Source organism: Mercenaria mercenaria, chromosome 17 (assembly GCF_021730395.1).
Source record: "Mercenaria mercenaria strain notata chromosome 17, MADL_Memer_1, whole genome shotgun sequence".
Lineage (NCBI taxonomy): Eukaryota > Metazoa > Mollusca > Bivalvia > Venerida > Veneridae > Mercenaria > Mercenaria mercenaria.
Window position 1 is genome coordinate 46,759,806 of NC_069377.1, and position 24,113 is coordinate 46,783,918.

General features: G+C 36.4%; 1 protein-coding gene across 1 annotated transcript in view; it reads right to left on the minus strand.

Moving 5' to 3' along the window:
• Window positions 1–935: 935 nt before the first annotated feature.
• LOC123535623 (DNA repair protein XRCC4-like) overlaps window positions 936–24,113 on the minus strand; it is a 41,649-nt gene continuing 18,471 nt past the window's right edge. The window contains exons 5-12 of the mRNA XM_045318346.2: window positions 22,626–22,682; window positions 15,361–15,415; window positions 14,649–14,699; window positions 13,531–13,600; window positions 12,114–12,147; window positions 8,539–8,651; window positions 7,817–7,906; window positions 936–1,904 (exon numbers count right to left, since the gene is read on the minus strand). Coding sequence (XP_045174281.2) covers window positions 1,808–1,904; window positions 7,817–7,906; window positions 8,539–8,651; window positions 12,114–12,147; window positions 13,531–13,600; window positions 14,649–14,699; window positions 15,361–15,415; window positions 22,626–22,682 — 567 coding nt within the window. The 3' untranslated portion in view covers window positions 936–1,807. The remainder of the gene's footprint in view (window positions 1,905–7,816; window positions 7,907–8,538; window positions 8,652–12,113; window positions 12,148–13,530; window positions 13,601–14,648; window positions 14,700–15,360; window positions 15,416–22,625; window positions 22,683–24,113) is intronic.

The window sequence follows — 24,113 nt, forward strand, 5'->3', positions numbered from 1 at the left end:
AGCAGGAGAAAGATCTGCCATGTGTGTTAGTCAGTAAGACTAGATAATAACAAGAGCAGTTTGTAAAACAAATTCTAGCAGGTCTTCCATAATGGCCAGTCAGAGGCAACTGGATGTGCAATTTTATGTCTCCTGTATGCTGTGATGACCATAGACCTCTAAAACACTTGGGCACATCTACTGACCATAAACTATCATGCTTTGTAAATTGACGGCTGAAGGTCAAAGAATTCTACCTGCTTTAGATCTCATCAAGGTCATTTTGACATTGACCTTATATCCTTAAAACAATAAGGGTCCTACTGGCCTGATTGAATCATGTCATTAAGTTTGATGGCTGAGGCTCAAGCAGTCTCCTGCTATTGACAGGAAACTATTTTCAGTCTCAAGGTCACTGTGACCTTGACCCATACTATACTGCAAAGTCAAAATGGGCTATCCACTGACTACAGGCAACCGCCCTATGAACTTTCACATTTCTGTTCTCCAGTTTTTGATTCGAATCCATTTTCAGTCTAGAGATCACTAACACCTTGACCTGTGACCTAAACCCCAAAACAATAGGGGTCATCCACTGACCAAAGGCAATCGCCCTATGAACTTTCACAATTCTATTCTCCAGTTTTTGATTCGAATCCAATTTCAGTCTAGAGATCACTAACACCTTGACCTGTGACCTAAACAATAGGGGTCATCCAATGACCACAGGTAAATGACCCCTGACCACAAGTAATAATTTCATGACTGCTGTGGGCCAATTTTTCGCGTTCCCTAATAATTGTAAACCAAACTGTCTACTAACCTTTGGACCGGCAGTCATTAGCAAAACAAAACATTCTTCCGACCCAAGGACCAAAAGACATGAGCAAAAAAAGCACTCTGTATGTTTGAATGGGGAAAGGGGGAGTGGGGGGCATAATCAATAAAACAGTAAATAAAAATAAAAATTATTTATTCCCTTCAAAGACATATTCAACAATGCATATCTTTTAGAAATGTCAAATCTTTAAGTCTTCAATGACAACAACATTAACAAGTTCATGATTTCAAATTAACAATGTTATTATTTCAATATCTTCTGAAACAAGGACTGCTGATTCAGACATAAAATGACCTTGACAATAAGGAATAACTGCACCTAAACAAACTTCTTCAAACTTCAGTCAGAAGTCTTTATCCAGAAACATACTTCAGTGAATGGAAAAGACCTTTTTTTTATGTTAAACTAATGGAAATTTATGCTTTTAAGAATGAACTTTTTTAATAAGGCATGATAAATGTATGGAAGTGCAAAAATTGTTCACAAATCTGTACTAAAGACGTGATGACAATATTCTGACATCTACAAAAGCTCTATATCTAACAAAATAAAAACACCAAGAAACAAAATTTACGGAACTTTAAAGCAAAAAGGAAACAAAATTACTCATCTTTTTTTCATATGGCCTCAAATAAATTTGCCCTCTTATTTCAACACAACGCAAAATGGCAACTATTTTTGTAACAACTTCTGTGACATAATGGATCAAGATTATAAAGAACATTTCATATGTTAAATGTACACTGTCTTCCTGTTTGCCATCTATACCACAGGCTGAATTTTATGAAGTTCTTTAAAAAGAAGCACCTCTGAATCCAATTCATTTTGAAACTGAATATGCCCATGCATAAAATGATACTCAAACCATATGTATTAATGTGTTTTACACAAACATTAAGGCAGAAAATTGTAAACAAATTTTCATGTACTCTAGTTCAACATTACTGCTGTGCTTTTCCTTTGCACCAGACTGGTGATGTTTCCATCCTATAAGTCACCCAGCAGGTCGTCTGCATCAACGTTCTCACTAGATCTGTTGCTATTTGAAGAACCACTTTTGCGTAGACGAGACTTTCGCTCACTTCTAAAAAATATAAAAGCAATGACATGAGAAAATATATCAAAATGGTAAGAATATCAATGAGAGAGGTGGAAACCTAAGTTTTACTTTTATCACAGTTTGCAGTATCTTAGCTTTATTATACATTCTTTCATAGACATTTTGGCAAATATGAAAATAAACTACTTTGGCAAAGACCAAAGAAATTTCAGCATTGCTGCTTCTTACTACTGTGAAATCATTTAAATTCGCTGGCATGAAATTTCGCGCAAATGTGAAAAAGGACTGTTTCGTGCGGGCTTTAATTCGCGCATTTTCAATTTAGAAATGACAAAATAAAATTGAAAAATAATAATGGCGCGGTCTTTAGTTTGCGCATCGGTCCTAGCGCGAAATACACGAAAATTCGTCCTACGCGAATAAAAATGATTTCACAGTAATTGGACTGTTTTCTAAACACACCCCAGTACTGTGAAGTCATTTATTTTCAATGGCATAAAAATCCACAATTTCAACTAACAGGTATTTTGTACAGACATGAATTTACAAATTTAACAAAAGCTGTAGGAGGATAGCAATGCTTGACTATTCAACAGCCTTGTCAACTGAATGAATATAAAAGTCATAAAAGGGGCATAATTTTGTAACAAGAGCACAAGTGTCATCGCTCATTTGCAAGTGTTGGACAATATGCAAAAGAAGAGTTTCAGTTAAGATTTTTTAAGTACAAAAAGGGCCATAATTCTGACAAAGTGCCGGTGAGAGTTATGGTTCTTGGCCTAGTAGTCCCCTAATGACGATAAACTAGTGTGCAAAGTTTCAAAGCTGTAGCTCTAACAGATTTTGAAAAAAGGTGGACCTAAACAAAAATTTTAACCAATGCCGACGATCAAATGACGATAATGCCTCGTAATTTTTTTTTAAACAAGAGTGTCATGATGACCCTGGATCACTCAGCTGAGTATTACAAGCTACATGTTTCAAAAGCCAAATTGATGCTAAAATATTAAGAAAGTAGGTCAGTAGGTCACATTTATGGCCATTGAAAGTCAGTTTTAAGATCGGTGTGCAAAACAGTACATGCCATCCAAATTTCAAGGCTGTATCTTAAAAAACAAGAAAGTAGGTCAAGGTCATTGTTAGGTGACCCTTATCACTTGGGGACATCAGGTAATCATAATTAAACAGTCTTGGAAATATGATCTGATCATTTTTGAAGTATTTTTTCCTATATAACTCATTTAACAAGTGACCCCCAGGGTGGGGCCTCTTTTCACCCAAGGGGTAGCCTGGGAAGCCGTTGATAATATTTGTGCTTTGTCAGAAGAAATCATACCTAATACCTATGCATTAAAGATCACTTAATTTGCGCTAATTAGAGTTAACTGGCATTCATCGAGTTTCTGATATTATCAACGCCTGGGGAAATCTGAAGGAGTTTCCATGTTACTACTGATTATCGATTTTCTATAATTAGCCTAATTAACATGTGATCAGATTTGCTCGTTTGAAACGGAAACGAGGCAATGATGCCGAAAATTCGGCAATTTCCGTAGATCACTAGGTCTGCATTAATATAACTTCTTGATAGCTATGATGCAAATTTAAGTTTATACTGATACATTTAAAAGTTGTTACAACTTGCTGGAAAAGCTATGGGAGGTACAAACTGGTATTTGTCTATGTCCCGGAAATGTTCTGAAACCTTCGGAAGTACACGATTCCGATCTGTCTTTCCCGTGAGAATTCCGTTTCTATTTTTAGCCATGGTATATTGCTTTCAGAGGTTATCGTTCTTTATCAAACACCCGCATATTTCGGGTGTAATATAGGTGGCGCTGTGGTCGGAAAACAGGTTTCCCCAGGCTGTCAATTTGCAGGTATTAAAAAAGTTAGAAATTGTCAGACTGGATTCCCAGGCTACCCAAGGGGCATAATCTGAACAAACTTATTAGAAATCCACTAGGAAATGCTACATACCAAATATTAAAAGCCTAGGCCTTGAACTTTTAGACAAGAAGATTTTAAATTTTTTTTCCTATATGTCTACGTAAAACTAGGGACTCCAAGGGCAGGGCCTCTTTTCACCCCAGGGGCATAATTTGAACAATTTTGGTAGAAAACCACAAGGCAAATCAACATACCAAATATCAAAAGCCTAGGCCTTGAACTTTCAGACAAGAAGATCTTTAAATTTTTTTCCTATATAAGTCTATGTAAAATTAGGGACTCCCAGGGCAGGGCCTCTTTTCACCCCAGGGGCATAATTTGAACAATTTTGGTAGAGAACCACTAGGCAATGCAACATATCAAATATAAAAAACCTAGGCCTTGCAGTTTCAGGCAAGAAGATTTTTAAAGTTTTTTCCTATACAAGTGGGACCCCCGGGGCAGGCCTCTTCTAACCCCAAGGCTACAATTTGAACAATTTTGGTATAGGACCACAAGGCAATGCTACATACCAAATATCAAAGACCTAGTTCTAGTCATTTCCGATAAGAAGATTTTTAAAGTTTTTTCCTATATAAGTATATGTAAAACTTGGGACCCCCAGGTTGGAGCCTCTTTTCACCCTAGGGGCATAATTTGAACAATTTTCATAGAGGACCATAAGATGATGTTACATGCCAAATATCAAGGCTCTACGCCTTGCAGTTTTGGACAAGAAGATTTTTAAAAAAAATTCCTATATATGTAAATCTTGGGCCCCCCGGGGTGGGGCCTCTTTTCACCCCAGGGGCATAATTTGAAAAATTTTCATAGAGGACCATTAGATGATGTCACATGTCAAATATCAAGGCTTTATGCCTTGCAGTTTTTGATAAGAAGATTTTTAAAGTTTTTTCCTTTTGGTTGCTATGGCAACCAGAGTTCTTTGTGGAATTCAATTTTTTGAATAATTTTGAAAGGGGGCCATCCAAGGATCATTCTTGTGAAGTTTAGTGTAAATCTGCCCAGTGGTTTTCAAGAGGATTTTTTTTTAGAAAATGTTGACAGACAGACGACGGACATTGGGCGATCACAAAAGCTCACCATGAGCCTTTGGCTCAGGTGAACTAAAAATCAGACAAGCTAAAAATGCAAACAAGAGTTATGGAACCTGTACAATGCATGTCAGGTCATCATAGTGGACAAGTGTGTGCAGTTTAAATCCATTCCCAATAGTAGGCACTGTGTTACCGGCTTACAAAACCTCATCAAAAATTTTTTTGCTGAAAAATGGGCATAATTTTGAAAAATTGCAAATCAAGAGTTATTGCATCTGTGCACTGTAAGTCAGTTTATCACAGTGAATAAGTGCACAGTAAATAAGCATGTCAAGTTTCAATCTTTTCCTTCAAGTGATTTCTGAGACAGAAGCTTACATAAACACTGGTGCGGATGCTGACACCAACACATGGGTGAGTCCAATAGCTCTACCTAATCTCAATAGTCAAGCTTAACTAGAGCTATCACTAAAGGTGATGAATGTACCCCCCCCCCCCCCCCCCACATGCACTGACACAGTACATTGCAAGATGACACACACAAGATTGCATAATTATGTGGACTGTATATATATATATAGACTGTATGTATACAGTATAGTAACAAAAAACAAAGTCCCATAACTATGCAGAATATTTATCTAAAAGAATGTAACATGCACCATGCACAACTAGGGTTGGTACTGATGACTTGTGTGAAGTTTCATTAAATTGTGTAGAAGGGTTTGGCAGATTAGGCACACACAAGATTGCATATGCAGACTGTATGTACACAGTATGTTAACAAGAAACAAAGTCCCATAACTCTGCAATTTTTGTCGCTGAAAGAACCTAACAAGCCCCGTGCAAACTACTGTTGTTACTGATCACTTGTGTGAAGTTTCATTAAATTGTGTCAAGGGGATGAGGAGAGATGGTGCGCACAAGATTGTGTCTATGTATATAGTATAGTAACAAAAAAACAAAGTCCCATAACTCTGCAATTTTTTTTTCTGAAAGAACGGAACATGCCCCATGCACAACTACTGTTGTTACTGATCACTTGGTGATGTTTTATTAAATTGTGTCAAGGGGATGAGGAGAGATGGTGCGCACAAGATTGTGTCTATGTATATAATATAGTAACAAAAAAACAAAGTCCCATAACTCTGCAAATTGTTTTTCTAAAAACACCTAACATGCTCCATGCACAACTACTGTTGGTACTGATCACTTGTGTGAAGTTTCATTAAATTGTGTCAAGGGGATGAGGAGAGATGGTGCGCACAAGATTGTGTGTATGTATAAAGTATAGTAACAAAAAAAACAAAGTCCCATAACTCTGCAAAAATTTGTTCTAAAAGAACGTAACATGCCCCATGCACAACTACTGTTGGTACTGATCACTTGTGTGAAGTTTCATTAAATTCTGTCAAGGGGATAAGGAGAGATGGTGCGCACAAGATTGCGTCTACGGACAGACAGACAGATGGACAGACAGACAACCTGAAACCAGTATACCCCCCCTTACAACTTTGTTGTTGGGGGGTACAAAAAGTTAGGAAAGATATGTTAAAAGGAAAATCGATGGTCACTGGCAATTAGATTTAATATTATTTATCATAATCTGCAAAAAATATCCAACAAAGAATAAAGATATTCTAGAAATAGTTTCTGACCAGAAATACAGACCAAGTAAATGATATTGGACAGGTGTATAATACACTCTGTGATTCAACAGTAATAGTTTTAAGCTGAAGTAGGCGCATCTGTCACTAAAATTTATTAGCTTCAAGTATTGATCTAAACCTAGAAAATTATCATCAAATTTATCTAAATTGGTGACACAGAACTGTGAACATTAAGCTGCAATCGATAAAAAAAATTCCTTTTTTTCGTCTCCAAATTGTGTTTACTTATACCTGTACTGTATTTTATCCCTGACATACTGCACTGTTTATACAAACAAACATATTTGAGCCGTGCCATGAGAAAACCAACATAGTGGGTATGCGACCAGCATGGATCCAGACCAGCCTGCGCATCCGCGCAGTCTGGTCAGGCTCCATGCTGTTCGCTTTTAAAGCCTATTGGAATTGGAGAAACTATTAGCGAACAGCATGGATCCTGACCAGACTGCGGGGATGCGCAGGCTGGTCTGGGTCCATGCTGGTCGCATACCCACTATGTTGGTTTTCCCATGGCACGGCTCATTTATTTCATCTTTATACAGATACCGTGTCATTATTATTTTCACAGAGCTCCAGATAAGCTTTCGGTGCAATTGGGTATTTACCCATCACTTTTTGTCTGAATTGGGTATTGGAAATTTGAATTGGGTAAAAATAATATCATTACCCAGCCTTTTCAGAAGTAAGTGGGTATTTTCTAAAACCTATTGGGTATTTTACCAATCTCGCACTAACAATTGAGTATTTTTGCTTACAGTATACATGGTATATATCATTAGACAGGATTGACTAAGTACCTAAGCATATTAATGGCGCCCTTCAATGTTTAATACAAAAATGTATTTAAAACTGTAATGAATGTTCCATACTGTTGTTTTCTTTTTCACTTTTAATGCAGTCGGAGATCAGTTATCCACAGTATCCAGAACGATGAGGTCACCGCAATATGCATTCTCCCAAAAGATGTCATCCAGTATTGGCGACACTACATCGTCACAAACAGATAACTGTCATAAACCCCACTAATTTGTTTGTTTGTGCTGCAACAATGTTCTCGTACCCGTTCTAGTAATAAGAAAAATGCGTTATGCAAGCAAATTTTTACAAATTGGGTATTAGGAATTTAACTTGCGTTTCAGAACGCACACTGTATGAATTCAATTGGGTTTTCTGCAATTTTAATTGCGTAAATACGCAAATACGCAGCTTATCTGGAGCTCTGTTTTCACACATGAAATGTGTGCATAATGTACTCTAAGAATTCTATAAACAAATTTACCCTGGAGTGGCTTCCCCTGAACCTACTCGTGGTAGCACTGGTTTAGCTGGTGTTTGCTTTTTCTGTTGTCGACCTCTTTGACGGCGTGGCCTATAATGTATAACAGAATACTGCTTAAGGTCATTTCAAAAAGTTAGAAAAAAGTTCATCCTACGCCGAATTCCCTCTAGTGAAGAAAAGGGGATAAAAATCCCACACCTGTTTCTTTCTATCCAATAAAGTTTTCAACTGAGTACAAATCTTAACATTCAGTTACGTCAGCAAAAAGTTAGCACTATAGAAATTCTTTCCAGAATTACACAGTTGAGTGATTAATGGTCAAGTCTGATGTTACAGTATACATGCATGTATATCTGACTTCTGCAGCTACATCAGAATAAGAGAGGTAGCAATTTCATACATGCATCAGGTGTAAAAATTCTAAACATCAATTTTCAATACCTTTATACTTGTGTGTCAGTAAAACACTTGCAAAATCTAATTTTACAATTCAAAACCATATTCATTATATGTAGCAAGATACTCAATAATTTCTTTTAATTTTAGCAATTCAAGCCAATTGCCTATTTCTATGAATACGGATAACCTAAATACACTATACATATATGCAAATCTAAACCTTTCTATTAAGGGTCTTGCATAATTATGAACTTTTAAAGAAATATTTTACACCCACTTTTACCTCATATGCAAAGTCAAATACAATTGTGTTGTGCTCTAACCTTGATACTGATGTTCCACTTTCTGTATCATCATCGTTGTCAAGTATCAGTGAGTCATCTCCCCCTGACTCTCGCTTCTTCTGTGTCCCAGTCCGACTTCTCTTTGTTTTAGGCTATAGAGAAGATACATGAAAAGGATTGGTTATTGGGTTTAATGTTATATCAACACAATCATAGGTCATATGGTGACATTCCAACTTTAGATGATGGAGGTAGACCCCAATGCCTCTCCATGAATTACTGCTGGCCTAGGCATGCATTTGGATAGAACAACCATTATGGCTTCCTCACATGAAAGAATTCTACACCCAAGTGATGTCACGAACCTGCAGCAGTGACAGGCAAGTGATTTAAAGCCAGTGACCTAAACATTTCAGCCACAGATGCCCCACTACTAGCAAAGTTTGGCAAACATCCATCAAGCGGTTCATAGAAGAAGTTGTTTAAAATTTCTTTCTTTGAAGCTCTGACAGGTATTAAGTGCAGTCAAGCAGAACCATTGAAACAAGAGCTGTCCGTAAGACAGCCAAGCTCGACTATTCGAAATATTGACCCAGAAGCAGGAAAATATTACCCAAAAAAGTTAAATATCAAAAGAGTTTTAAGTTCAAAAGGGGGAATAATTTGACCAAAATGCATATCAGTTATGGGACTTGCTGCTATCAACTAGTTTTATAACCCCGAAGGCACATGAGAAGTTTCAATTCAATATCTGCATTAGTTTTGGAGATAGTAACTTGCATGTAAAACTTTAACCAGAATTTTCAAAGTCCAAAAGGGGGCATAATTTGCCCAAAATACATGCCAGAGTTTTGGGACTTGATCCAGTGAGGTTAGTAATTGATCTAGAAAAAGAAAAAATAAGTTTCAAATCTATATGCCTTTTAGTAATAGCTGTATGTACTTGCACGCAAAACTTCAACCAGAATTTTCTAAGTCCAAAAGGGGGCATAATTTGGCCAAAATGAAAGTCAGAGTTATGGGACTTGATCCTATCAACTAGTTTTATAACCCCGAAGACACATGTGAAGTTTCAAATCAATATCTGCATTATTTTTGGAGATAATAACTTGCATGTAAAACTTTAACCAAAATTTTCTAAGTCTAAAAGGGGGCATAATTTGCTCAAAAAACATGTCAGAGTTATGGGACTTGACCCAGTGAGGTTGGTAATTGATCTAGAAAAAGAAAAATAAGTTTTAAATCTATATGCCTTTTAGAAATAGTTGTATGTACTTGCACGCAAAACTTTAACCAGAATTTTCTAAGTCCAAAAGGGGGCATAATTTGGCCAAAATGAAAGTCAGAGTTATGGGACTTGCTGCTATCAACTAGTTTTATAACCCCGAAGACACATGTGAAGTTTCAAATCAATATCTGCATTAGTTTTGGAGATAGTAACTTGCATGTAAAACTTTAACCAAATTTTCTAAGTCTAAAAGGGGCATAATTTGCTCAAATAACATGTCAGAGTTATGGGACTTGACCCAGTGAGGTTGGTAATTGATCTAGAAAAAGAAAAAATAAGTTTTAAATCTATATGCCTTTTAGAAATAGTTGTATGTACTTGCATGCAAAACTTTAACCAGAATTTTCTAAGTCCAAAAGGGGGCATAATTTGGCCAAAATGAAAGTCAGAGTTATGGGACTTGCTGCTATCAACTAGTTTTATAACCCCGAAGACACATGTGAAGTTTCAAATCAATATCTGCATTAGTTTTGGAGATAGTAACTTGCATGTAAAACTTTAACCAAAATTTTCTAAGTCCAAAAGGGGGCATAATTTGCTCAAAATACATGTCAGAGTTATGGGACTTGACCCAGAGAGGTTGGTAATTGACCTAGAAAAAGAAGAAATAAGTTTCAAAGCTATATGCCTTTCACTGATGGCTGTATGTACTTGCATGCAAAAACTTAACCAAGGTGTGACGCCGACGCCGACGCCAGGGTGAGTAGAATAGCTAGACTATTCTTCGAATAGTCGAGCTAAAAATCAAAGGCCTGAATGGCCTGAGTCGGCTAATGATTGATGTACTGACAGTATAGTCTACCAGTTTCAGTTTGTTTTTAGTTTTTTTCTTAAAATTTCATAACACAGCTCGATATTTACCCAAAATATTATATCCGAATACGATTACACTTTTCTCCAGTTTGAACAATATATTTTACAAATTGTGATGATACGAAGACATTTAGCAGCAATTGGCAGTATCTGACATTGAAGTTTACGGTTAAATTACCTCTTATTTAAATCTTTTCATAAAAACGTTGTTTCGTTTCGCCAAACATAGACGATCTACTTTTGATTTCAAAAACTACAAGAAAATACAATTTAATGTTTCGCCGATTTGTTTATTTCTCGAAAAATAAGAATTAAAATCATTTTTAATATCAATAGTAACTAAACAAACCAGTAAGAGCTTCTTCTTCCGATAATTTATCCGTTTACTGACTGCAAAATTCAACCCACGCAAAGTTTATAGAAATCATACGATGCGTGTTTACGTTCAATGTGGGAGAATTAAGGCTGATCGGCTATGTTATCTAACGCATCCAGACGATTCAGATTTTGTTTTTAAAAAAGCATTGTGTGCGTTTCTGTAATTTTATATACGTTTTTATACGCTTAGAAATTATTAGACATGCGTATTTGCATTATTTCTATACGTAATTTACGCTAATACGCATCTTATCTGGAGCCCTGCTGGAACTATTTTTTGTCTTTCGCTGGATGTTACCCAAGCTTTGTAAGCCTGCGCAATTCTTTAAATGCACATTTATGCTTAATGAGTAACATTCGAGAATTGCACAATTACAAGTCATAAATATGACAGATTACATCGTATATTGGTCATAGCAAAGGGAATTCACACAATTTAACTTCATTCATGCAGTGAACTGTTTGAAATTTGAGAAATCTAATGGAACTACATCCCTTCACATGTTATTCGGTCCATTTAGAGAATCGTTGGATAGCAAGGACTCGTCAAAAGGCTTTCAGCCTTTAGCCGACTCAAACATCCATGGAAAGACCAAGTCTAGTGAAGATCGATCAAACTGTTCATGAGAAGTCTAGTTTTTTTCTATTTTTTGCTCCAGAGGCACCTACGCTGATTTTAATGAAGGTCCATAAAACAATTCACCAGAAGTCATTTAAATATCTCTTTAGCTATAGCTGCCGAACCATTTGAACAAGCCTGAGAGGTCTTTACAAAGATGCTACAGACAAAGTTTGGTAAGATCTGTCTAGTGATTCATGAGAAGGTTGGTTTAACTTTTTTTCTATTTTAAGCTCTTAAGGTCCCTAAATAGGGTCAAGCATAACCATTTGAACAGACTCAAGAAAGGTCCATGCCAGAATGCTACACACCAAAGCTGGTGTATTTCCAATCAGTAGTTTCACAGGAGAAGATGTTTCAGTAAAAATGACGACATATAATCCAGAACTGATGCGGGATCATCCGCATATACTAACAGCTCACCACAAAAAAAGTTTGCAGAGAAATGTCATGGTGCAAACAATATTTACAAAAATAAATGTAAGAAAACATAAAAATGGTGCAAACAAAACTTACTGTCTCTTCTTCATCTGTGTTCTCTTCAGAGCCACTGAAATACACAGAGAAATTAATCATTATCATAAAATGAGAATGCCTACAAGGTTTATATTCTAATCACTGCTTAAGTATGAAAATTTGACATAAGACTTTTAAATGTTAAAATTACCTATAAAATTTTCCTATAATAATTTAGTAAATTGTGTATGCATTTCAATGTTACTTTGCAAGAATAGCATACATAACAAAGAGCAATGCAAAGGTTAAACAGTATAGGTGCATTACCAAACAATTTTATTTATTTATTTGGGTTTTACGGCACACCAACACAGTATAGGTTATATGGCGCCAAACAGGACTACAAATTTTGGTTTCACATCTAATTTACATCACATTACCAAACAAAGTTACAAAAATTCTAAGTTTCAGAGGTTTAAAATCTAAATTTTAAGACATTAAATGTTGATGAATCTGGGCTGAATACTTTAAAAGAGGTAATATTGTATATTAAATATCCATATTATCTATGCTATTATTATCATTTTATACAAATGTGAAAAAGCAAAAACACAAATTCTTAAAGTACAAATCTGATTAAAGTGGAACACCTTCTAACACAAGACTGTAATCTGGAACCTCTTGAAATCCTACAAGTTTTTCAGTCCTGTCTATAATATTACCCCTGAATATGCTTCTAGATCTGAAATTATTCATAAGTTGTTCAGACCAGGATTGACTGACCCTTTGGTTGTAAATTATTTATAACTAGTTCAGACCAGGATTTTATACATTCCTACTGACCCTTGGGTCGGGTCAATCTCTGTGAGTGCAACAATCAAAATTTGCCACTGGTTATGCAAGCTATAAAATAAAGCAAATTACTGAAATAATCTAGCTTCAAGTTCTGCATCTCTCTTCAAAACTATGTTTCTATCATCTGTTTCTTGTCTCTGTTTTGAGGTTGTTTTAATATTCCTATAATATTCTAACAGAATGTATGCACTCCAAATGAATAGTTACTTTCTAGCTATCTAAATGCATTCAGTTCTTCTGATGTGGAAGTGACTTGAAGTCAATGCCATATGACTAGTACCCATAATTGAGCCGTGCCATGGGAAAACCAACATAGTGGCTTTGCGACCAGCATGGATCCAGACCAGCCTGCGCATCCGCGCAGTCTGGTCAGGATCCATGCTGTTCGCTTTTAAAACCTACTACAATCAGAGAAACCGTTAGCGAACAGCACGGATGTGCAGGCTGGTCTGGATCCATGCTGGTCGCAAAGCCACTTTGTTGGTTTTCTCATGGCGCGGCTCATAAGTGTTTAGCAGTCGATACCCAGTGACCAAAATTTCTACATGTCTGAACCATGATCTAAACCATGTCTGATCTGCACAGATATAATATTATACTTAAATATGTAAATGCTTGGTACCTGTTCTGTGACTTGCTATCCTGTGTCCCTGTTCTTTGCCGCTTTACTCGTGTAGTACTTGTCTCTGATTCTTTTAAAATATTGAAAACACAATTTATAACGTTATGTTGTTGTAAACCAACCTAAGGTGCCACTAATACAAATTTTTGACAGATATGATCAAATATACTTGTTTCATCACGGCTATATCAATCAATCATAAAATATGCTAAACAGATCATTTCATTGTGTGAAATTATCTCAAAATTGGGTCAGAAGTTTTCAAAGATTCCACTTTATACATAAAGGCAAAAATGACCACTCCCACTGGCAGCCATGTCTTTTGATGAATCAGAATATTTTGAATATACTTGGTAGAGTGTCACACTGGGACCATTTGTGTGAAATTATTTCAATATCAAGCCAGCTGATTAGAAGATGTTGTTTGAAGATTTTCTATTTTTCGCACTGGCAGCCCTTATGTGCAACCATGCTGTATCTGTTTGAATAATAATGGAAATGAACCTTCCAAGGAACATCTAGACCAAATAACATCAACTTCCACCAAATAGTTTCAGAGAAGTTTTTCAAGAAAAGTGTGGTTGGACGGTCATAAGGACGGACGATGGATGGTGAGTTATCACAATAGCCAATAAAAGCTAGAGTTATGTAACTTGTCCTGTGAGGTCACCCCAGGATACCAAAGGTGACATGTATGAATTTGAAAGCATTTGGCTAACCAGTTTCTGAGAAACCTGCTTACATTCAAAGCTTTAACCTGAAATTCTTTAATAGTCAAAATCATGGTATAATTAATTTTGACAAAATAATATTTATGTCACATGTCCTGGGTGGTAATCTCAGGATGCTAAGACATGTGTGAGGTTTGCAAACATTTTGCGCAGTAGTTGTTGAGAAACCTGATGCAGATACAGATGAAAGGATGGTTACAAAAGTTCGACTATTTGAAAAATTTCAAATATTCGATCTAATGACTCAGTTTAGTCCAACTTTTATCTTCTGAAAAGTATCATTTTGATATGCCATTTTCTGTAAAACTTTAAATTGTTATGAACTTTTCATTTCTGACATTGGTGCAGTTTTAGCAAAGGAACAGATGGAATATGTAAGCAATTTACCTTCAGGTGACTGTTTAATATCTGTGCTATTACCAAACACACCACTTTGCACTGAAAGAAAATGGAAATCAATGTTGTTATAAACTATATGTTTAATTTACCCATAAACATTTACAGTCAAAATGTCTTTAATGAACCTATTCGCAGTGATTGCAGCAGAAATAGTTTCATGTTCACTTTATTGGGATTTAAGCCACTTTTTCAAAAGAAACTCAGATATGAAAGGCAGTCAGTCAACTTTAAATGGTTTTCCTTCATCGATACACAGAGAAATACCCCTCTGCCAAATCTATGACTTCTTGACTGAGTCTTGTGCTCCACCTACTGCACCAACTAAGAATACTTTTGTTTGTTTGTTTGTTTTGGGTTTAACGCAGTTTTTCAACAATATTTCAGTCATGTAACGGCGGGCAGTTAACCTAACCGGTGTTCCTGGATTCTGTACCAGTACAAACCTGTTCTCCGCAAGTAAATACCAACTTCCCCATATGAATCAGAGGTGGAGGATGAATGATTTCAGACACAGTGTCTTTTATCAAATCGTCACAGAGAACATATTCCCCGCCCGAGGTTCGAACTCATGACCCCGCGATCCGTAGACCGACGCTCTCCCTATTGAGCTTAGCGGGCAGGGTATCCAACTTAGAATGCTTTTGAAAACAAATAGCTGACATTGTACGATATTTTAAGGTCAGAATTAATACACACTCACCTTGTTCTTTCAACTGCCGTATTTTTTCTTTTTTCCTATTAAGCACCAAAGAGAACTGAAATTTCAATACAAGAATTGCATACATAATGAAAAGATAACTGCTAACCAGTGAAGCAAAATGAATTTTATGCCAAGCTTAAAAGGGGAATAACTCTAGATTTATGTGAAAACTTGGAAAATATAAGAAATACTTTAATTTCCTAGAATATAAAAATTGTGTTAGAGTAAATCTTCAGAAATGAAATGGAATTGTAGGAAGAACTTATTTATTAAAACTTTTGTGTGGTCTGTAAAATATGTAGAACAAGAGCTGTCACTAATGGTAACAAATGCCCCCTCAGCGCCTTGACCTTTGACCTGGTGACCTTGACCTTTGAACTGGTGACCCCAAAGTCAATAGGGGTCGTGTAGTCAATAAGTACTATCAGCATGTGAAGTCTGAAGGTCCTTGGTGCAGTGGTTCGCGAGTAAAGTGCCTTCATGCAAAAAGTTAACCTTGTGACGAACAAACAAACTAACGGATGGACAGTTGAAAACTAATATGCCTCCCTTCAGGGGCATAAAAAGTTATCTGTGTTAGTCACACAGTACTGATGAGCTGTATCACATATACAACTTACACGATGGCGATACCCTGGGTATGCAGGGGTGCAATATGGCGGCGGAATCTCTCGATTCAGGTAACATTTTTCATTACTACTGTCTTAATACTTAACCAATTTTAACAAAATAAAGACGAGTGCCCGCTCATAAGAATACTACATCCTCGGCTATAAAGCTTGGGCTCCTGAGTTTCGTAGCTTTTGTGAAAAGTGCAACGGCGCAACCTGATGGGAAAAAATGCAACTGCTATGTAGGGGGGCATTTTTATGAAAATGACTAAACCAACTATCCCCGTTTGTTTCGAAAAACGGCTTGTAGGGCGGAACCGGGCTTGATATGTTCCAAAGCTGTTGTAGAACTTTAGCAAGTGAAATCGCCAGTTTTCGGTGATTCCGGGCGATTGAAAGGAAATGCTATGTGGGGGAGGTGTTTTCATTATGTTATGTGGGGGTGCTTCTGACATGTGGGGTGACTTAACTGGCTGCTAGAGACACGCAATAATACGGACAAAAAATAAAGCCAGCGAAAAATACTCTTAACTGTTAAAGGCATATTATATGTCAATATATATTGTGATGATGTCCGTCTGTTCGTCCTTGCATGTTCCTTCTCATACATCGTTAGCACTAGAGACTTGAAACTTAATCACGATACTGCTATGGCCTTTGGAGAGTGCATTTTCATACGACACCTAGATATAAAGCTGTAGGTGTCAGAAGGGGCCTAGATCTATTATATTAAATTTGGTCATAACTTGTTCTAAATTAGTACTTGACCGATTTGGCTAATAATCAAATAACAACCTTGTTTACAAGACGTTCAATTATATTCTTTAATATTTGACCTTTAGGCATACAGACACTAAATAGAAAAATGGCGCGTAATAATGGCGGATACAAATTGTCCTCAGTTTTTTTTGCTCTGTAGAGCTATTTTCCTTATTTTCTTTGCAATTGTTTTGCTAAAATCACATGACAGATCTATGCTTGACATGTAGGTAGCATTTTCATAATGAAATAACAACATGACAAAATTTTTCATGGAAACGTAGATCATACACAACCAGTATAATTTGGGGTCTCATTTTTTAACTGATTTTGCAGTTTGTGTGTTTGACTGAAATTATTTTTCTTGCATCAAACATGACCCCCGCTTTTCTTTTGATTTTTAGTTAGCACTGACAATATTCTTCAAGAAAATGTAAGTTACAGACATTTAAAATGGGTCCTGATGTGTGCTGCGGTCATTGGAAATAGGTCAGTGTTATATAGGATAAGGAACAACAACTATTTGACTTTTCATCTTTACTTTTAAAAGTCGGAACATAGTCATTTTGATGTCCATCTGATATTTGACATCTACTGTTTAAACGCTAAAAGCAGTTAGTTTGCTGTAATATTTTTTATTACTTCACACATTTGACTCGTATTCACAAATACCAATTCTTGTGACAAGATGTTCACTTTGATCTATCTAAGTATGACAATGTCCTTCATTTTACTTTGATCTTTGCGTTTAAAAATCAGAAATAATTAAATTCCCCATAGCCTTTGTCAACTTGGCTGAAATGTAAACTGAACAATCCATGCGACAAAAAAGCGGCGTATGGTAACATTCATAAAAACTCTTTTAAAGAAATTGGAAAAAAAATATTAAAGGTGGCATTAGAAGTTGTATTGTACTGAAATATAGTCATGACAGTTGAAACTTAAAATATTCTATGGTTCTAAGTGGTAAAGCAGTTATCATTAATTAGCATTAATTTGATAAATAGAAAAATTGCCAAGTGTCTTACCGTGAAAAAGTTATCATGAAGGTCATGGTATCACGTCTATATATCAATGTAAAGGTAATATGAAAAAGAGTGAAGTATGTGAGTTTCAAAGACATCAATTAAGAAATTAAATATTTTTATGATATGTTTACGTTTTGTGTGTGAGAGAGAGAGGCCAACAAAGATATTGCCCCCGATTTAACGGATACGGGGATAAAAACACAGGGAATATTATCAAAATACAAGTTAAAATCTGAGCGGATGGAGTTGACAATATGTTCCAGAGATATGTACCCAAATGTACCCGTAGAAGGCATTCATATGTTTACTTCACATCCACCTTCAAAATGAAAAATTCTTGGAAAGATTTTTTCCACTGGGATAATTTCTATCCATATTATATATATACTTTATATATCAAATGATCATATCACTGCGTGCCTCTAGCAGCCTAGCAGCCAGTTAAGTCACCCCCACATGTCAAAAGCACCCCCACATAACATAATGAAAACACCTTCCCCACACAGCATTTCCTTTCAATCGCCCGGAAATGCCGAAAACTGACGACTTCACTTGCTGAAGTTCTACAACAGCTTTGGAACATGTCAAGCCCGGTTCCGCCCTACAAGCCGTTTATCGAAGCACATGGGGATAGTTGGTTTAGTCATTTTCATAAAAATGCCCCCCCTACATAGCAGTTGCATTTTTTCCGTCAGAATGCGCCATTGCACTTTTCACAAAAACTACGAAACTCTGGAGCCCAAGCTTTATAGCCGAGGGTGTAGTATTCTTATGAGCGGGCACTCGTCTTTATTTCGTTAAAATTGGTTAAGTATTAAGACAGTAATAATAAAAAATGTTACCTGAACCGCTGCCATTTTGCACCCCTGCATACCCAGGGTATCGCCACCGTGACTTAGCTACACTTTGTATCATATGGTGCTTACAAATCATCAACTTAAATGACCCTGATTTCTTGTATCTTGTACATACTGATATGTCCTTAAACAACTGATAATGCAATATACTCCTTCAATTAGCAAGAATGGAATTGTTTATTACACCAGAAAGGCTCGAATGGTTCCATTACAAAATATTGATAATAAGGATGTTTATGATGGTGCGAATTTCTCAACATTTATACAAGAATCAGTTTATTACTGTTCTGTTGAAAGGAGTGATGTCATGTACAGTAGTGTTAATCATTTAACCTTTACCCTGCTAAATTTCTAAAATGGACTGGTCCATCGTTCAATTTGGGCAGTACCATTTATGATTCAAAGGGGTGTTAATTTACTGACTGAACAGCGAATAGTGCAGACCATGATCACATCCGTGCAGGCTGATCTTGGTCTGCACTGGTCGCAAAGGCAGAATCACTTGCAGCCAGCAGGATAAAGGTTAAGAATGACTAAAACAAGAGCTGTCTCCATAGGATGACACATGCCCCCAATGGCACTTTGAATGAATAGTTATGGCCGATGTTAGAGTTTAGGACCTTTGACCTACGGACCTGGGTCTTGAGCGCGACACGTCGTCTTACTGTGGTACACATTCATGCCCAATAATTTTAAAATCCATGCATGAATGACAAAGATATGGACCAGACACGCCCATCAATGCACTATCAGGAAATATGACCTTTAACGTCTAAGTGTGACCTTGACCTTTGAGCTACGGACCTGGGACTTGCCCATGACACGTCGTCTTACTGTGGTACACATTCATGCCAAGTTTTTTGAAAATCCATCCATCGATGACAAAGATATGGACCGGACACGAATGCACTATCATGAAAAATGACCTTTAACGTCTAAATGTGACCTTGACCTTTGAGCTACGAACCTGGGTCTTGTGCGTGACACGTCGTCTTACTGTGGTACACATTCATGCCAAGTTATTTGAAAATCCGTCCATGATGACAAAGATATGGACCGGACAGGAATGCACTATCATGAAAAATGACCTTTAACGTCTAAGTGTGACCTTGACCTTTGAGCTACGGACCTGGGTCTTGCGCGCGACACGTCGTCTTACTGTGGTACACATTCATGCCAAGGTATTTGAAAATCCATCCATCGATGACAAAGATATGGACCGGACACGAAAATTGCGGACAGACTGACAGACCGACAGACAGTTCAAAAACTATATACCTCCCTTCGGGGGCATAAAAAAACAAAAGTAAATCTTAATTTTAGAGGCATATATTGAGGCAGCAATATATATATATATATATATATATATATATATATATATATATATATATATATATATATATATATATATAGATAGACCAATTTATGCAAACAACAGGGCCATGATGGCCCTAAATCGCTCACCTGTTATCACTGCATTTGAGGACAAGAAGGTCCTCAGAAAAAATATCTAAGTCCAAAGGACAGGAACAACAAAGTAAGAAATTTAACCAGAAAGAAAAAAAAAATCTTAAAAGGTACAGATATGTCAAAATACACCTAAAAATTGGAGGTACTATCCATGTTGTACCACAGAAAAGTGGTTTCGGTTTTTCCCTACAGTCAATAATAAAAAAGTTACTAAAAATAAGCTATTTATATTAACGTAAAAGGGAAGTAATTAAAAAGAAAATTATTGTAAGTGGTCAAAAGAAGGATCTGCCAAATAAATCTGTTGACATACAAATGTAAATGAAATTTCAGATCAGTATCTTCATGAGTTACGAAGATATACCCATTTTAATTTGAAACAAAGGGAGGTAATTTGACATAAAATCAGTCCATAGTTATCTACCCTGATTGGCTCAGTCCAACTAATGACAATAATGAAATTTCAAATAAGTCCTATAAGTACTTACTAATATAAATCCATTTTGACTACAACCAGGGGAGGTAATCAGATATAAAATAACTCTTGAACCTACGACTGGATCTGATTTGTCATGGAATCCAAGATTTATTGTTGTTGAAGACATTTTGGAAGTTTGTATATAAAAAAAAAATATAAATGAAGTCTCTATATGGCTGCAAAAGCCAAAATAGCCAATTTTGGACCTTTAAGGGGCAATAACTCTGGAACCCATGATGGAATCTGGCCAGTTCAAGAAAGGAATCAAGATCTTGTTGTGATACAAGTTGTGTGCAAGTTTGGTTAAAATCAAATCATAAATGAAGTTGCTATTGTGCAGAGAAGGTCAAAATAGTTAATTCTGGCCCTTTCAGGGGCCATAACTCTGGAACCCATTATGGAATCTGGCCGGTTCAACAAAGGAATTGAGATCTTATGGCAGCACAAGTTTTGTGCAAGTTTGATTAAATTCAAATCATAAATGAAGCTGCTCATGTGCAGACAAGGTCGAAATAGCTAATTCTGGCCCTTTCAGGGGCCATAACTCTGGAACCCATAAAGGAATCTAGCCAGTTCAAGAAAGTAACCAAGATCTAATAGTGATGCAAGTTGTGTGCAAGTTTGGTTAAAATCAAATCATAAATGAAGCTGCTATTGTGCAGACAAGGTCAAAATAGCTAATTCTGACCCTTTCAGGGGCCATAACTCTGGAACCCATAAAAGGATCTGGCCAGCTCAAGAAAGGAACTGAGATCTTATGGTGATACAAGTTGTGTGCAAGTTTAATTAAATTCAAATCATAAATGAAGCTGCTATTGTGCAGACAAGGTCAAAATAGCTAATTTTGGCACTTTCAGGGGTCATAACTCTGGAACCCATAATGGGATCTGGCTGGTTCAAGAAAGGAACCAAGATCTTATGGTGATACAAGTTGTGTGTAAGTTTGGTTAAATTCAAATCATAAATGAAGCTGCTATTGTGCAGACAAGGTCAAAATAGCTAATTTTGGCCCTTTCAGGGGCCATAACTCTGGAACCCATAATGGGAGCTAGCCAGTTCAAGAAAGGAACCAAGATTTCATGGTGATACAAGTTGTGTGCAAGTTTGGTTAAAATAAAATCATAAATGAAACCACTATCGTGCAGACACAAAATTGTTGACGCACGCACGGATGGACGACGGACGAAGGGTGATCACAAAAGCTCACCTTGTCACTATGTGACAGGTGAGCTAACAAAACAACACACCAGACAATTATGGCAAAGCTTTCACATATGTAAGGTCAGCAAGCACACAAGTGTTCCCGTTGTATGAATAAATCTCCACCACAATACCAAAGCAGTTTAGAGGAGCTTGTGTATTCAACAACAAAAATTCACACACCAAATAAATTTAGATCATTTAGAAACAAATACTCATGTTTTAATGGTCAAAATATGATCAAACATCAATTTTAAAGAAAGATCATTTTTAGTCAAAATCTTGAGGTCAGTGCTTTAAACGTGTGTAAATTCCACACTGAAATCATGTAATTTCAGGGACATAAAAGTTTAAAGTTCTGACCCAAATTGCTTTTGTGAAGATATGACTTCATAAATTTCATCTTGTGAACATATTTACTAGGTTGTTGAGATTTAATTTTGTGATGTTGATTCAACCACTAAATATCTGAAAATGAGTCCCTGATGAGTAGTAATAATTTTGCAGTATCCATCATTCATCGAAAGCCACTTGTGATGAAAAAAAAACCCAAAGGGCAAACTGTACACTAAATTCCTTCAACACGTGTGAGGTATTTAACCCTTATCATGCTGAACACGATTAATTCTGCCTTTGCGACCAGTGTAGATCATGATCAGCCTGCACATCTGTGCAGTCTGATCATGATCTGCACTATTCGCCATTCAGTCAAGTATCTTTTTGGTATGCACCCCTTCGTATAATAAATAGTATTGCCCAAATTGAATGATGGACCAGTCCATTATAAAAATTTAGCAGGGTAAGGTTTAACATACCTGTCAGTGCAGAACATTTTCAAGCCAATTTGAGAAGTCTGACTTACCTTTGAGTATAGATCATTTTCCAGCTCTTCTTTTGCTACAACACACTTCTCAAGTCTCTGAAATAAACAAAACCAATCAATGATGTGTTTGTTTGTTTTAAAGCAATATTTAACAGTAACTGTGTTAATTTACTGATTGTGTTAAACACAATTTTTTGACAGTGTTTTAGTCATGTAACAACCCCCTAACCAGTGTTGCTGGATTGGGCACCAGAACTGACTTGTTCTCCACAAAAACCTGACCGCTTCTTCACATGATTCAAAGGCAGAGAACAATTTTTTAAACACATTCCGCTGTACAATTGTCTATGTAAATTACTATACAAGAGGGCCATGATGGCCCTATATCGCTCACCTGTTATCATTGCACTTGAGGACAAGAAGGTCCTCAGAAAAAATATCTAAGTCCAAAGGACAGGAAAAACAAAGTAAGAAATTTAACCAAACAGAAAAACAAAATTCTTACAAGGTACAGATATGTCAAAATACACCTAAAAATTGGAGGTACCATCCATGTTGTACCACAGAAAAGTGGTCTCGGGTTTTCCCTACGGCCAATAATAAAGAAGTTACTAAAAATAAGCTATTTATAGTAACGTAAAAGGGAAGTAATCAAAAAGAAAATTATTGTAAGTGAACAAAAGAAGGATCTGCCAAATAAATCTGTTGACATATATGAAATTTCAGATCAGTATCTTCGTTAGATACGGAAATATACCCATTTTAATTTGAAATAAAGGGAGGTAATTTGACATAAAATCAGACCATAATTACCTACCCTGATTGGCTCAGTCCAACTAATGACAATAATGAAATTTCAAATAAGTCCTATAAGTACTTACTGATATAAATCCATTTTGACTACAATCAGGGGAGGTAATCAGATATAAAATAACTCCGGTCTGTATCAAATAAAACCATAAATGAAGTCTCTATATGGCTGCAAAAGCCAAAATAGCCAATTTTGGACCTTTAAGGGGCCATAACTCTGGAACCCATGATGGAATCTGGCCAGTTCAAGAAAGGAACCAATATCTTGTGGTGATACAAGTTGTGTGCAAGTTTGGTTAAAATCAAATCATAAATGAAGTTGCTATTGTGCAGACAATGTCAAAATAGCTAATTCTGGTCCTTTCAGGGGCCATAACTCTGGAACCCAATAGGGGATCTGGCTGGTTCAAAAAAGGAACTGAGATCTTATGGCAACACAAGTTTTGTGCAAGTTTGATTAAATTTAAATCATAAATGAAGCTGCTATTGTGCAGAAAAGGTCAAAATAGCTAATTCTGGCACTTTCAGGGGTCATAACTCTGGAACCCATAATGGAATCTAGCCAGTTCAAGAAAGGAACCAAGATCTTATAGCGATACAAGTTGTGTGTAAGTTTGGTTAAAATAAAATCATAAATAAAGCTGCTACTGGGCAGACAAGGTCAAAATAGCTGATTTTGGCCCTTTCAGGGGCCATAACTCTGGAACCCATAATGGG